This window comes from Antechinus flavipes, chromosome 4 (genome assembly GCF_016432865.1).
Source record: "Antechinus flavipes isolate AdamAnt ecotype Samford, QLD, Australia chromosome 4, AdamAnt_v2, whole genome shotgun sequence".
NCBI lineage: Eukaryota > Metazoa > Chordata > Mammalia > Dasyuromorphia > Dasyuridae > Antechinus > Antechinus flavipes.
The window spans coordinates 129,333,005-129,347,166 of NC_067401.1; the positions used below are offsets into that span (position 1 = coordinate 129,333,005).

General features: G+C 43.9%; 1 protein-coding gene across 13 annotated transcripts in view; it reads right to left on the minus strand.

Annotated features, from left to right (window-relative positions):
• CACNA1G (calcium voltage-gated channel subunit alpha1 G) overlaps positions 1–14,162 on the minus strand; it is an 86,854-nt gene that overhangs the window by 42,089 nt on the left and 30,603 nt on the right. For all 13 annotated transcript variants that reach the window (XM_051994307.1, XM_051994306.1, XM_051994305.1 and 10 more), the window contains 4 exons: positions 4,245–4,396; positions 2,275–2,460; positions 790–904; positions 324–479 (listed from right to left, as the gene is read on the minus strand). In XM_051994307.1, coding sequence (XP_051850267.1) covers positions 324–479; positions 790–904; positions 2,275–2,460; positions 4,245–4,396 — 609 coding nt within the window. The remainder of the gene's footprint in view (positions 1–323; positions 480–789; positions 905–2,274; positions 2,461–4,244; positions 4,397–14,162) is intronic.

The window sequence follows — 14,162 nt, forward strand, 5'->3', positions numbered from 1 at the left end:
GGGCTGGCAATTGCTCCCTCTGAAAGTGGGCGGGTGGGCTGCACAGCACTTTATAGAGGGGTGACTTAGCTCTAGCAGTAAGAGTTGGGGGCCTTAGGGGAGAGAGGAGTGACTTCTGTCTGGAAGGGATAAGAGAACCAGGAAAAAGAATCCTTATGGATTACATCCATCTAGAAGAGAGCCTAGAGTAGAAAGTATTTTGGTCTGGCAGCTGAGCCTAGCACAACAGGATTGCTGGATTGCTTCATTCTAAGGGGTGGTATTTGTAGTGATGGATCATTTTGTTCTCAAGGGGACGGGATGGCAGTGTTCAGGTGGGTTACCTCGGTCTGGAAGCCCTCAACGAGGATAGCCACGAGGAGATTGAAGAGGACGTAGTTGCCAAAAGTCATCAAGGCAATGAAGTAGAGAGCTGCCCAGGAGGATGTAGAAGCCATGCCATTATAGAGGACCTTGTTCCAATCCTCTTGAGTCAGGATCTGCCATAGAGATCAGAGGTTAGGGAATTAAGATGACAATAGCTAACATTTATAAGGGGGCTTTGGGTTTTACTCTATACATATGTGGTCTCTGTACTCTATTTTATACTATACATATGTGGTCTCACTTGATCCTTACGATTCTGGGAGGTAGGTGCTATTATTAGCTCCATTTTACAAATGAGGAAATTGAGACCGAGAGAAGTTGCTTGATTTGCCCAGAGTCACAAACTAGAAAACATCAGAACTTCCAGCATCCTCAGGATCTTAGGATAAGGACCCACCCACAAAGTCCAATCGACTCATATACCTGGAAGACGGTAACAATAGCCCAAAGCAAGGAGTCAAAATTCTTCCGATCAGGCAGCGTGTCCCCATCTCTCTCAGATGCAAACTTGCAGCCGAAGAGATGCATGCCCAGGATACTAAACATAAAAAGGGGAGGGAAGGTAAAGCACACAGTTTTCTGCTCCATCTTCCCTTCCCTTGGCAGGGGGGAACCATACCCTGTGGCTTTCTCCTCCTCACTTTAGGTACCTGGTGTTACTTTTTCCCAGTCCCAATATTCTACTTTCCAGATAGGGGAGGCAGGGAGAGATGCAATAAGGTAACCCTACGTGGCTCTGTGTTGTTTCCTTTGGGCACAGAACCAGGGGGTAGAGGTGCCTGTGGGTAGGCAAACCGCATTCTAGCATTCTCTAAGCTCAAGGATTCCAAACTTGATCTGAGATTAAACTACCCAGAGTGCTCTTGTTCCATCCTAAGCTTGAAGATGTGAATAATGGGGAGAGGGGGGAAAAAAGGCAAGGAAGATATGGAGAGGAAAAGAGTCTGTGACCTGGCAGATTGGTGGAAAATAGCGGATGTTTGGAACCCCCTGTGCGCCTCCTCCCCCTCCCCCCATGCAGCTTCCCAGCAGGAGCCCATATGCTGAACTCTACCACCCTCAGTTGTGCTGAGTCAAGTCAAGCATCCCTGCTCTCCAGCGACAGGATCCCTGGGCCAGCGACCACGCCAGATGTCGGCTGTGGCTGGCTTCTCTTCCATCCAGTTTTTCTTTAGGGAACGTGTAAAGCAAGGGAATAACTCGGCCAGCTCCCACAGGGAAAAGCTAATGCAAGGCCTCCCCACCGTTCCCTTTTGATACCCAGCCCTGTCCCCAGAATCTAGGATGCTTCACGTCCCCATTCTTCAACCCTCAGAGCTTAGAGCTGAGATTCTTAACCTGGGGTATGTCAGCTTTTGAAAATACATAGAGATAACTATTTCAATATAATTAGCTTCCTTTGTAATCCTAGGTATTTTATATATTTAAAGGTTTCACCAGATTGCCAGAGGAGCCCACGGTGCAAAAGAGGTGAAGAATTTCTCTGGTGTAGAAAGAACTGGAAAATACTCAAGGTCCAAGACCCAGTTTGAGGTGCTTCCAAAAGGCCAGTTACTTTGAAAAAAAATACACTTAAGGACTCTGAACAACACAATGTCCAACCACCATGATTCCAGAGAAGAAAGGAGGAAGGATGCTACCTAACTTCTTACAGAAAGGTGACGGGCTCAGCGTGCAGAAGGAGATGCATTTTTAGACACAGCCTATGTGGGAATTTGTTTTGCTTCACTGTGCATATTTGTTACAAGTGTTTTGTTTTTATTTTTTCTTTCTCAGAACAAGGAGGAGGGTTGCTAGGTAGGGAAAAATAAACGCTTGTTAATTGAAAAAAATTTTGTTTAAGTCAGTTGCAATATCCTGATTTGGAACCCTGCACAAAAAGGCTTAGGTCCCCGATTCCCTTCTCACCTGAAGATGAAGATGAAGAGCATAAGTAGCATGCAGAAAGTAGCCACATTATCCATGGTTTTCATGAGGACCACCAATTGCCGCTGCAAAGCAGGCAGGAAACGGACGAGTTTCAACACCCTCATCAACCGGAAGGTCCGAAGTACAGACAGACCTCCGCCTTGCTGGCCCACAATCTCCCACACGCTGTGTAAGAGACAGGGAATTTGGAATAAGGACAAGGAAAGAAGGGACAGCATTAGGTCCTGTTTAACAAACCTGGGTGAACCCTAAGGGAAACTGCCCTGTTTGTATGTTTGGATCAGAACTATGGAGATGAAAGTCACTCCTATTTCTCTCCTATCCCTCTCTCCCCCTCCACTTATCTTTAATTTGTCTTCTGTTTCTTCTGGTATCCCCCATCTCCTGGGATGGGGATCAAAGTGTTCTCTCTCTCCTTAGTGGGAGGGGCTCTCTCTGATCCATAAAGGGGAGAAGGGATGAATATCCCCGGAAGCCCAAAGAAATTGAGATGCTGACATTTAACTTGTATCAGATTGCTTGCTCTCTTGGGGAGGAGGAAGAAGAGAAAAGAGGGGGAAAAATTTGGAACATATGGTTTTGCAAAGGTGAATATTGAAAACTGTCTTTGCATGTATTTGGAGGAATAAAATACTATTAAAAATAAAAGGAAAAAAAGAAACTGAGGTGCTAAAATAATCTCTGCCTTCAAACTGTGCTTCAGAAATGCTGGTATTCTAAATAATAGCCCTATGCCTATGATTATTCTCATCCTTCTACCAGACAGAGGGCTCCATTACTGCAGCCAACAGGACTCCTCCTGCCCCTCCTAACCCCCTATCCTCCTTCCCATCAAGCCTATGGAACAGCATCAGGTTATGAAATATTTGCTTTGTTCTCCTCTAATGAAATCTAAAGCCAAACAGAAAAAAGTAATAAAGCTGTCTCTCCTGGCCCCAAGCCTGAGCTGGGGTAGAGCAATGATATGGAAATCCCAAACTGAGTTCCTGGGAGCACCCACAAGGGTTTCCAAGCAATTTACAAAATGGGCTGCTCAAATATTTTTCACCAAAGCTAGATACTCCTAATTCTATTCCCCCTACCCCAACCCAAATGAGTGGGATGGTCAGAAGGGCTTGGAATGGAGGGAAGATGGCAGAAAGGGATGCGAGGGAGCTAGGGAGCTGAGATGTATTCTAGTTGCCTGGAACGCTATCCCCTTTCTAGCTACTCTGGGTTCCTTCAAGACTCAGCTAAAGTCCAATCCTGCAAGAAGCCCTTCAGAGTTCTCCTTAATCTTCATGTCTTCCCTCTGAGATTACCCCCAGTCGATCCTGTCTATATCATTTGCGTAGTTTTTTACATGTTGTCTCTCCCCATTAAACTATGAACTTTTTGAGAATAGGGAGCGTTTTTGTTTGGTTTGGTTTTGGTTTTTATTGCCTTTTTTATATTTCTAGCACTTAGCACAGTACCTGGCATATAGTAGGTACTTAATAAATAAATGCTAGGTGATTGGCATGCAGAACTGTAGGTAGTAATGGAAAGAAACAGAGAAAGGGAGAATTTCCAAGAAAGAGTAAAGCACAAGACAGAAGTGAAAAGGAAGCTATTACTGATGGTTGGTGATATGGCAGCCCTCTGACGTTCCTCCAGAAAAACTAAATGACAAGACTTACAGGAGAAGAATATAAAATAGTCCCAGATGGGACTCAATCACATCATTGTCCAGATTCAAATGAAATTACTCTTATAAGGTCACAAAGCTAAACAAAGTAGGGACTAGAACTCCACTTTCTTGACTTGAAGTGGGATTTATCTGTCGAACCATCCTGCCTCCCACCTGGCCAACCCTTGGAGCTGAAAGGAAGGAGACCCACAGCCTTCTTCCCAGCTAACTCCTTTCCAAGCTGATCTCTTCCCTCCCCAAGTCTTGCTCGGGAGGCCAGTTGAAAGAAGGTAGGACTTACCTAATGACCACAATGACTCCATCGAAAATGTTGTAGGGGTTCTTTATGTAGCCAAAGGGGCCGTACACCAGCAGCTTCAGCAGCATCTCCAAGGCGAAGAGGCTGGTGAAGACAATGTTGCTGATCTCCAGGGCATTGGTGAGTTCCTCGGGCTGGAAATGGCAGAGATGGGAAAAAGGAGAAGATGGATCATAGGATCAGAATAGAAATAAAACTAAACTGTCATCTCCCTTTGCAGATAAGGAAACTGGAGCCCGGAAAATAAAGTAACTTGCTAATAACAAGACCCAAGGAGGAGCACTGATTTCTACAAAAAGATATGGATAAGTTTTCCCCCAGTGTCTCTCTGAGGAGTTGAGTCTCCTCATCACACCTCACCTGAGTTTTAACTAAGGAGTTATTGGGATACTTCCTAGTACAATGGGTAAAGAACTGGCTTCTGAGTCAAGAAGACCAGAATTCAAATTCAGTCTTTGTCATATACTGGGTGTTGATGATCTTAATTAACCTCTTAGTGCCTAGACAACACTTTAACATTATATTGTATAGCTGGAGTTCCTAATTATAATGAAATCAGAGGTTTGGTGTTCCCCCCCACCCCTTCACACACTCCTTTCCACCCAAGAAAAATAAAAATGAGTCAGGAAAATCTCGCTGAAAAACTTTACAATTCTCAGGGCAGCCAGGTGGCACAGTGGATAAAGCACTGGTCCTAGTTGAGTTATTCTTTTTTAAAAAAATTTTTTTACTAATAGCTTTTTATTTTTAAACTACATGCAAAGGTAGTTTTCAAACATTCATCCTTGCAAAATCTTGTGTTCCAAATTTTCTCCTTTCCACCACCTCCCTCCCCTAGACAACAAGTAATAACATGCAATTCTACTAAACATATTTCTGGACAAGAAAAATCAGATCAAAAAGTAAAAAAAAAAAAAAAGAGAAAGGAAAATAAGCAAGCAAACAAACAACAACAAAAAAGGTGAAAATACTATGTTGTGATCTACATTCCCATAATCCCCTTTCTGGATGCAGATAGCTCTCTCCATCACAAGTCTATTGGAACTAGCCTGAATCACCTCATTGTTGAAAAGAGTGGAGCAAATTATTTAGTCCCCAACTGTGTCCAAAAATCAAACAATTTTACGGTTCCTAGTTGCTGACAGATTTGCCATTGTTGGCTGTGAAAGTCAGCAAAATCAAGGAGATGCCCCCATTTCTAGATTCTTGAAGTTGTTATGGGGAATACAGTATCCCCTACAAGGATTCTAGGAATATTCTCATATAGACTAAGGAAACTATCTCAGAGATGGGCCAATTTATATTCCCCATCTTCTACTTCTACTCCTGCTCCCAACTTCACCCAACTGTTTCTGATCCACTGAGAGCCAGACCCCATTCTGGACCTTCCTCCATGTGCTTCTTGTGCCAGGATGCTTCTGGTCCATCCTCATGTACTATCTTGTTCCCTTAGAGTTCTACCTTTTCCTGGTGCTGCAGAATTAGTTCCATGGGCCCAGGCCAAGCCTATTTTGATGCTATATGCTATTTAGAAGTCAAAGGATAATCTCTGTGGATTTGCACTCAGCATCATGCCTCCTGGAGCCTTCACGCTTGCGCGAACACCCGGACTCACACGTGATCTACTATTACTATGTGGATTTGGCAGAGTTTTCTTGGCCAACTGCAGACCACATTTTCCTCTTTCCAAACACTCACACATAGACAGTCACACATACACTTCCTCTCAGCAAAAAGAGGAAGAGGATGGTGTAAGAAGGCACTGAGACGTCACCTATGTCCTATTCTTTGCCCTTAAACCTACCAACTTACTAAGTCACTTAAACTTTCTCTCTGTGCCTCAGTTGCCATATCTGTAAAAAAGAAAAATGTCTTTTCCTTCACATTCATAAGGAATGAGAATTTCCAGTCCTATCATTTAACTAGTTAAATAACCAATAACTTCAAAGTAATGATAGCTGATAGCTATAATGTTTTAAGGTTTGTAGAGTGCTTTAAGGTGTTCAATTTACCTCACACATATTATTTTTTGATACTCTCAACTCTTTGAATTAGTTACTAAAGATATTATTATTACTCCCATTTTATAGATGAGGAAATTAAGTCTCACAAACAGAAAAGAGCAGAAGAAGGCTTCAAATTTAGATATTTTTTTCAATTCTGAAACATCAGAGAACCACTATAAAGTCATTTCTAAGTGGCCATTTTATCCTGCCAGAATTTCCACTGAGCCAACCACTACTATAAATGAGCAGCTACCAAATCTGAATGGGGATAGCTAGGTGATATAGTGGAGTCAGGAGGACCCGAGTTCAAATCTAGCCTTAGACATTTACCAGCTATGACAGGTCCCTAGGCAAATCATTTAACTCCAATTGACTTAAAAAATATGAATTAGCAATTTCCTCACTATCTCATAGACAGCTGGCTCTAGTCATGAAGACCAGGCCTTTGCTATTAATTGTATAATTCTACATGGTGAAATTAATTCAGTTCTCCTTATCTATATAATACGGATACTTTTACACACACACAGTTTCAAGTTCTAGGGTTATTGACCTTATGGAATTATTGGGAAGATCAAATGAGATAATGTATGTAAAAGTCAGCAAAATCAAGGAGATACCCACATTTCCAGATTCTTGAAGTTTTACACACACACACACACAGTTTCAAGTTCTAGGGTTATTGACCTTATAATGTATGTAAAATACTTGCAAACTTTTAAGTTGCCATATAAAAGCCAGTTTTTATTTCTCTAATCAGGTGCTCACCTAAGCACTATCCTGTAGATCAAGCCACCTGTCTTCCCAGATGCCATCTCTGACCCTCTCCAAAACAGAGAGTGTTCATGTCCAGCTCTGAGCAGGACTAGATACAACAAAATGGCTGTGTATCCAGCCTGTAGGGAGGCAGAAAAAGGGAGGGCAATTTTGAGTCCTTCACTCTAAGCCTTTTCCCACCTCCATCCTGAAAGGGTCTTCTCTTCCACCCTGATTATGGTACTGGAGGAAGAATAGCTGGGAGGGGTATTTCTGTTCCTTGATCATCAAAGATTATTCAGAAAGAAATGTTCCAGAACTTAAGCCTGTGTCCAACCTGAGTTCTTTGAGGGTAGGAAAGGAGAGAAACCTGAATAATCAAAGTTAGCTTGGAAGGTGAGAGCAGAACACCAGCTACCTGGAGAAGAATTAGCTCTTCTAGGACTTGGGGATGGCTGAGGAAGGGGGTGACTGTACCAGCCAGACCTCGGCTGCTTTCTATGCTCCACATAGTAGGGGTGGGGACAGCATTTACCTGACCTAGTTAAATTGGTCTTTAGTTAGAGGAAGGTCAGGATGAGAGAGAATTTTGATGGTTTGTCGGAGCCCTGGGACTGAAGGCTTTAGGGCAATACAAGGAAGGAAGGTATTATCGTATCAGAAAGAGGATATTGTTCTCTCCCCTGGCTCAACTGCACAGACTTCCAGCAAGATGGTCCCCTGGCCCGCTCCATTTTTGTCTCCTTTTAATCATCTTCCTGTGATGTAAATGTATGCAAGAACACATATATCCACAGACACACACCTTTCCCTCCCTAAGTAGCTTTTCTACAATTTTTCAATTCCCTTCCCGGGAAAGAATATCTGTGCTTATATACACATCAAAAAGTCATTTTTTGGTGAAATGACAGCAGGACTCTTCCTGTCAGGGCTCTTGCCCTACAGGGCCATGATATTTCCCCAAGGAAACATACAGTGTTCCTTCTTTTCTAGAGTGAAGAGCAGAGTGGTTTGAGTCTCCACATACCCAGTGGCCTCAAAACACAGGGACATACTCAGCTGGGAGGGTGAGAAGTTTTTAGGAATCATCAATAGCATCATCCAAAAGGGCCTCTTTTCCTTGGCCTACTGGGGCTTTTGCAGCAGTGGGCTCATCCCAATGTTTATTTTCTTGCCTCCTCCCCCCATTTCATATCCTCAAGGAGCAGCTACTGCTTTAAGGGGAAAGGAAACACATGGTGTCCCCAGGTATGTCCCCCAGGTGATTTTCCCCCATCCTTGCCCTTGTTCAGCAAGGTTCAGCAATTATTAGTTATAGTTCAACACTTCAGGTGGCCCTCTGTCAGAGTGAGAAGTAGTTCTTCTCATTTAGTAGTTCTTAGAGGTCCCCCTCCCATTTTACAGATGAGGAAATTGAGGCTATAGAATTTCACAGCTAGTAAGTAACTGGGATGGAATTAGAATTCAGATCTTCCTAACTCTTAAGTTCAACAGAGGTGTGTAAGAGGTTGTGAATCTATGACACACTGAATAGAGCTGGAACAAATCTTTCCCTCTAGGTCTTGGTCTGCATTTGGGTACAAGGAAAAGAATCATCATCCCCCTGGAGAGGCAGGGCTGTAAATACGAGCCTGGGAAAGTTTTGAAAAGGCAGATCGAGGGCATAAGCATAAAATAGAGCAACCCAGCTGTCTGGGGTGCGGGGAAAGGAGTGCAGTGGCCATAACTCCTGTGAAACTATCCCTTTCATCTTTCCAAAACTTCCCTCTACCATCTTTCTGACTATGAGGGACCTGACAAGAAGGCAGGCTCTTTTCCCTTGCCTCCAGGCAGGTTAGCACATTTCTGGGCACAATCTGCCCTCAGTGGCCCTTTCTACCATTACCAGGGCAGTTGTTTCTGAAATCCAGACTTTGTTGGTTCTCAGCTGCCAAGGCCCTCAATAGACAGAACTTGAAAATGAGGGGCTTGGGAATGGTCTCTAGAAAGGTTTTCAGTTCTGTTACAGACAATGAGGACTTCTATTCCTCCAAACATTTATGTAATAGAAATAGGCAGAAAAATAAGAAACAGACAAACTCTCCATGCTCCCCCAGGATGGCAACCACTCTTATTTAGATTATCCTTTTGGACAGAGAAGGATACTGGACTCGTGGTTATATCGGTATGGGAACTCCCTTTGTCAATGCTGGCTGCGCCTTCTCTGCAACTTATAATCTGAGAAGGCTGTGTGGGGCCTGGGAAGTTTAATGCCTTGCCTAAAGCCATGCAGACAGTATGTACCAGAAACAGGACTGTAACCCCAAAGAATAAAGCACCAAGTGAATAGAGGACCAGGCATGGAGTCAGGAAGGTTCATCCACCTGAGTTCAAATCTGATCTCGTACACTAGCACTATGACCTTGGGCAAGTCATTTAATCCTGGTTGCCTCAGTTTCCTCATCTGTAAAATGAGCTGGAGAAGGAAATGGCAAACCACCCCAGTATCTTTGCCAAGAAATCCCCAAATGGGGTCACATAGAGTCAGCTGATTCTGCATTGAAATAACTGAACAGCAACAACCACCACCACCAAACACCTAGAGTGCCTACTTCGTACAAGCCGCTGGAGAAATAATGTTGTGTGAGACTTAGTCCTTGCCCTTGGGGAGCTTACAAATTAGTTAGGGAGAACAGGACAAGTACATTCAAAGGATAAATAAATAATGCAAAGTAAATGCCAGGTGAATAATTCATTATAGGAGTTCAGAGGAGGAAAGAAAGAGAAGGCAATAGAGGAGGAAACATTTGAACTGTGTCTTGAACAAGGGAAGAACTTAGATCAAAGGGAAGGGCATTCCTGGCAGAGATATAGTATAGGCAACAGCAGGGAAGGAAGCCAGCAGAAACATATCAAGTATATTAATTTGTGGCGCAGTAGATTGAGCATTTGAGTTACAATTCTGCCTCAGATACCGAATAGATATGTGGCCTTAGTTTTTTCATCTGTAAAATGGAAATAATGATACTTCCTCTCTTAATCTTGTTTTTCTCCTTGGTGAAATGGGGATAATAATAGTACTTACCTTACCGAGTTGTTAAAATCAAATGAAATTGCACATGTAAACTGCTTTGCATACCATAAAGCATCATTTAAATATTAGCCATTATTAGAACAAAAAATGCTAGGAGTTCAGAAGAAGAAAACTCTGGGGTAAGAGAATCTATCTAGATGTAATGAATGCCTGAGATTTCCCTAGAATCCATCCAATTCAGGGCATACTAACTCCTTTCTCCCTCACTAACCAAGGATTTCACTAGCTTCAGATAGCTGGGAGACAGGTGAGAGGGGAACCTGGATGGAAGAAGTAGAATTCTGGATTCTCAACTCCAATACAATTCACGGATGAACAGGTAACCTGTGATACTTCCAGGAGCAAGGGAGTTATAAGGAATGATTTGGCCCTGGTTACAATGTCCTAAATCATACAGGGCAGGTCTTCTTAAACTTTTTCCACTCAAGATCCCTTTTTGCCTGAGAAATTTTTACATGACTCAGGGTCCATAGTATATAAAATAGTATACAAATCAAACATTTACTAGTAATAAATCATAATTTTACCACCACATTCAGTTATAAGACCCTATATGAAGTTATGACCCACAGTTTAAGAAGCTGGGATGAAGGGGAATAGTAGGAAACTTAAAAGGTAAATTGACGTCAGATTGTGAAGGGTTTTGAATGGCCAGTTTAGGATTTTGGAATTTGTTCTTCAGATGATGGGGAGCTACTAAAGATTTTTTAATAGGAAAATGACATGATCCAACTGATATTTGGATGAGAGAGCGAGCTGGTAGCATTGTGCAGAAAGGATGATCAATAATTGCTCAGGCATGAGGTGAGAAAATTTTGGACTGGACATGGTGGTATGGTATGGTATGATAGGACCCAGATATAGAAATATAGATGGGAATGGGAAGGACTGCTAGGTGGCTCAGTGGTTAGAGTACCAGCCCCGGAGTCAAGGGAACTTGAGTTCAAATCCAGCTTCAGACATGTAATACTTATTAGCTATATGACCCTGGGCAAGTCACTTAATCCCAGTTGCCTCCTTAAAAAAATGTAGACTGGGTAATGGAAGTTAGAAGAGAGTACTATACTTTTGCCCTCCATATGTACCATTCACCCTCAATTCCCATTTGTTGTCTCTTGATCATCAAATTAGACCCTTCTCATGTGTGAACCTGTTGGGACTAAGACTCCAACACCTTTCTTTCTCTGTCTCTGTTTCTCTCCCACCACATCTCCCAGCTATCAGGAAGATACCTTTTAGTGGGGAAAGGGGAGTTAGTGCAGCCTGAATCAGGCAAGCCCAGGGAGAGGCCATAGGCCTTCATTATGTCTGCTGAAGTCTGAGAGTCCCTAGTGAACAAGAATATTCACTCAGCTGATATCTAACACACTCCCCTCCTCCTCCTCCCCCATTTCTAGGACCATAGAAAGTCTGGGGACTGTAGCCCCTTCAGAGCCTGTTCTCTCCCACCATCCCCCTATTCCCCTGCCTACCAACCCAGGGCCTAGACTAATCATCACCTTCTTTCCCTGGCTCCTCATCCCCGTCCTAGGGGCCCTTCCCCTCTTAGAACAGCCAACCTCATTCACTTATAAATAGAAACTCTGTCCCGACATGTGTCTGGCTGTGACACTGATCATCTCTGAGAGATGAGGTTGAGTGGTCTGGGGCTATATCAGCTTATCTGTCCACCAGGCTGCCTGTCCATCTGTTTGCCTGTCTGCCACCTGTCTGCCTGCCCATCCATCTGGCTACCTATGGTTCCCACCTAAGGAACCCCTGCAGCCCTGGAGAAGTTTGGATCTGAGCTCTTCCAGCCATGCTCCCCTCCCCCCAGCCATCCTTGTCTCTGTTCCAGGACCAGTTAGGCCCCTGCTCCAAGCAGCAGAGACAGATATAGAATCAAGGTGAGGAAGGCAAAGTATTTCCTAGATCTCCAGCTCTGTTCTTTGCCTTTCACCAGACTTCCCCTCACCTTGGCCCAGACACCAGACAAATGGGCTTACAAGACGCGGTGCAGAGTGTAGGAGAAAAGAAAAAAATTCCTGGGCCCCAAACGTCATCACTCTCTCTTCATCGCTTAATAGCCTCTGCTGGTGTTGGAGGCTGTATCTCTTATAGCACCGGTTTTTCTGACAATCCCTCCCTCCATATCACCTGTTCCCCCTACTCAATGTCCCAGGGGTCTAGTAAGATTTGTAAAGGCCTTGCCTTCTCAGGACATTGTCTGTTATTCAGGGGATACGTGTTGTCATCCCAGCTAGAGGGAAGAGACTATCCAGGACATTGCAACTCCTGACTCTGACTTCCTTCCAAACTCAAATCCCACCTTCTGTAAGAGTCTTTTCTTAGTTCTCCCTCCATCCCTCACCTCGTACCTTTCCTCTGAGTATATTTTCCATTTTCACCATATCAATATATCTTTTATATACAGTTATATGCACGTGGTCTTCCTCCATTAGAATGAGCTTTTTGAGGGCAGGGATCATGTTTTTGCACTTCTTTTTTGCGATTGCCTGGCACACAGCAAGCACTTAATAAATGCTTATTGCTTGACTGACTTGACAATGCCACAGATTCACACAGAGTCCAGGGAGAAGAGGAGGGGAAGTTGCGGGGGGAGGAATGCAAGCAATCTAACAAGGGAAGGGAGTTTAGGTCATGGAGACAGAGAAGTAGATAGAAGGAATATCAGCTCTTCAATAGCACGTCAAAGTGAGGGTAGAAAGAAAAGTGTGGATGGACTGGGTACTTTATAATGATAGGGAATGAATGTGTGGACATAGAGTAGGATAAAGGAATCAAAGATAAAAGGAAATTCTTGGGCACGAGGGAGGGAAGAGGAGACCCAGGGGAATTGGCTTCTTTTCCTAGGGCAAGATTGCACGGCATTCTAATACAGAAAGCATAAGCACTAGGGGAGTTATCTCTGTAAAGAGTCTAATCCACCCCCCCCCCCCCCACACACACACACACAATTTCTCAGTGAGTAACTGAAGCCTAGGAAGGCGAGATGGCCTGCCCTTGGTCACGTAGACATCAAACATAGCCACCATTCAAACTCCAATCCTCCAACTTGAAATTCAGCACTTACCCTCATTACCAACCTGCTTCACGATAAAGCAACTGAAATACCCTACTTCCTGTCCCACAATGCTGTTCTCTCTTCCTTTCTCTCCCCCCTACCCCAAGTTCATAGGATCAAAGATTTAAAGCTAGAAGGAAACTTAGAAGCCATGTAGTCCACCCCAAATGAGGAAACGGAGACCCAAGGTGAAGAATGGTGAACAATTTTGCCCAAGATTACCTCGCTAGTAACAGAGTGGCATCTGAGGCATATTCTTTCTAGTCTACTCTTTCGCCTCTCAAGGAAGACAAGGTCCTTTCTTAGATTTCAGATATTTATGAACAAAAAACATCTGCAGACTACAGTTTTAAAAACTGGTCTCTCCAGATCCAGGCACCGAGTCCATCTTCTGTTTTCCTTTGTCTTTCTTGATATCTATTGTACATGTCCATTTTCTCTCTCCCTGGCGCTGTATGTGTGCCCGCATTTCTGTCTGCCAGTATCTCTGTGTGTGTGTGTGCCTCTCTGTGTGGGGTTTCTCATTCATTCCATGCCTTTGTCTCTCCCTCTGCATGTGCTTCTCCAATCATTCTCTGTAGCCCCCACTCCCAGGGCTCCCCTACTACCCCCTTTTTGCTTCCTTTCTCACCTTGCTTTAAATAGAGCTGCTCCAGCTCCAAGGGCCAGATGGTAGGGGCCGTTTATGCTGCAGTGCCTATGATGAGATTGTAGCTGCTGCTTTTAGGACCTACCCAGAGATCCTCCTGCCTTTACTTGCAGAAGCCTTTTCCTCTAAGCTTGAGGAATCGTGCAGCTGCTCTGCCTGACCTGCCCAAGGAACTCCTTTCCACCTCTGCCCCCGTTTGCACTTCAGTAGGCAGGTGTTGGTCTAGTGAAAGGCCTAGCACTGCAGCCTCAGGAGAAACTCCCTTGTCATTCAGGATGGAGAGGAAGTCACTTAGGTCAGTCCACTACCTCCATTACTGGTCCTTTCTTAATGAATTTGAGGGGGGGAGGAG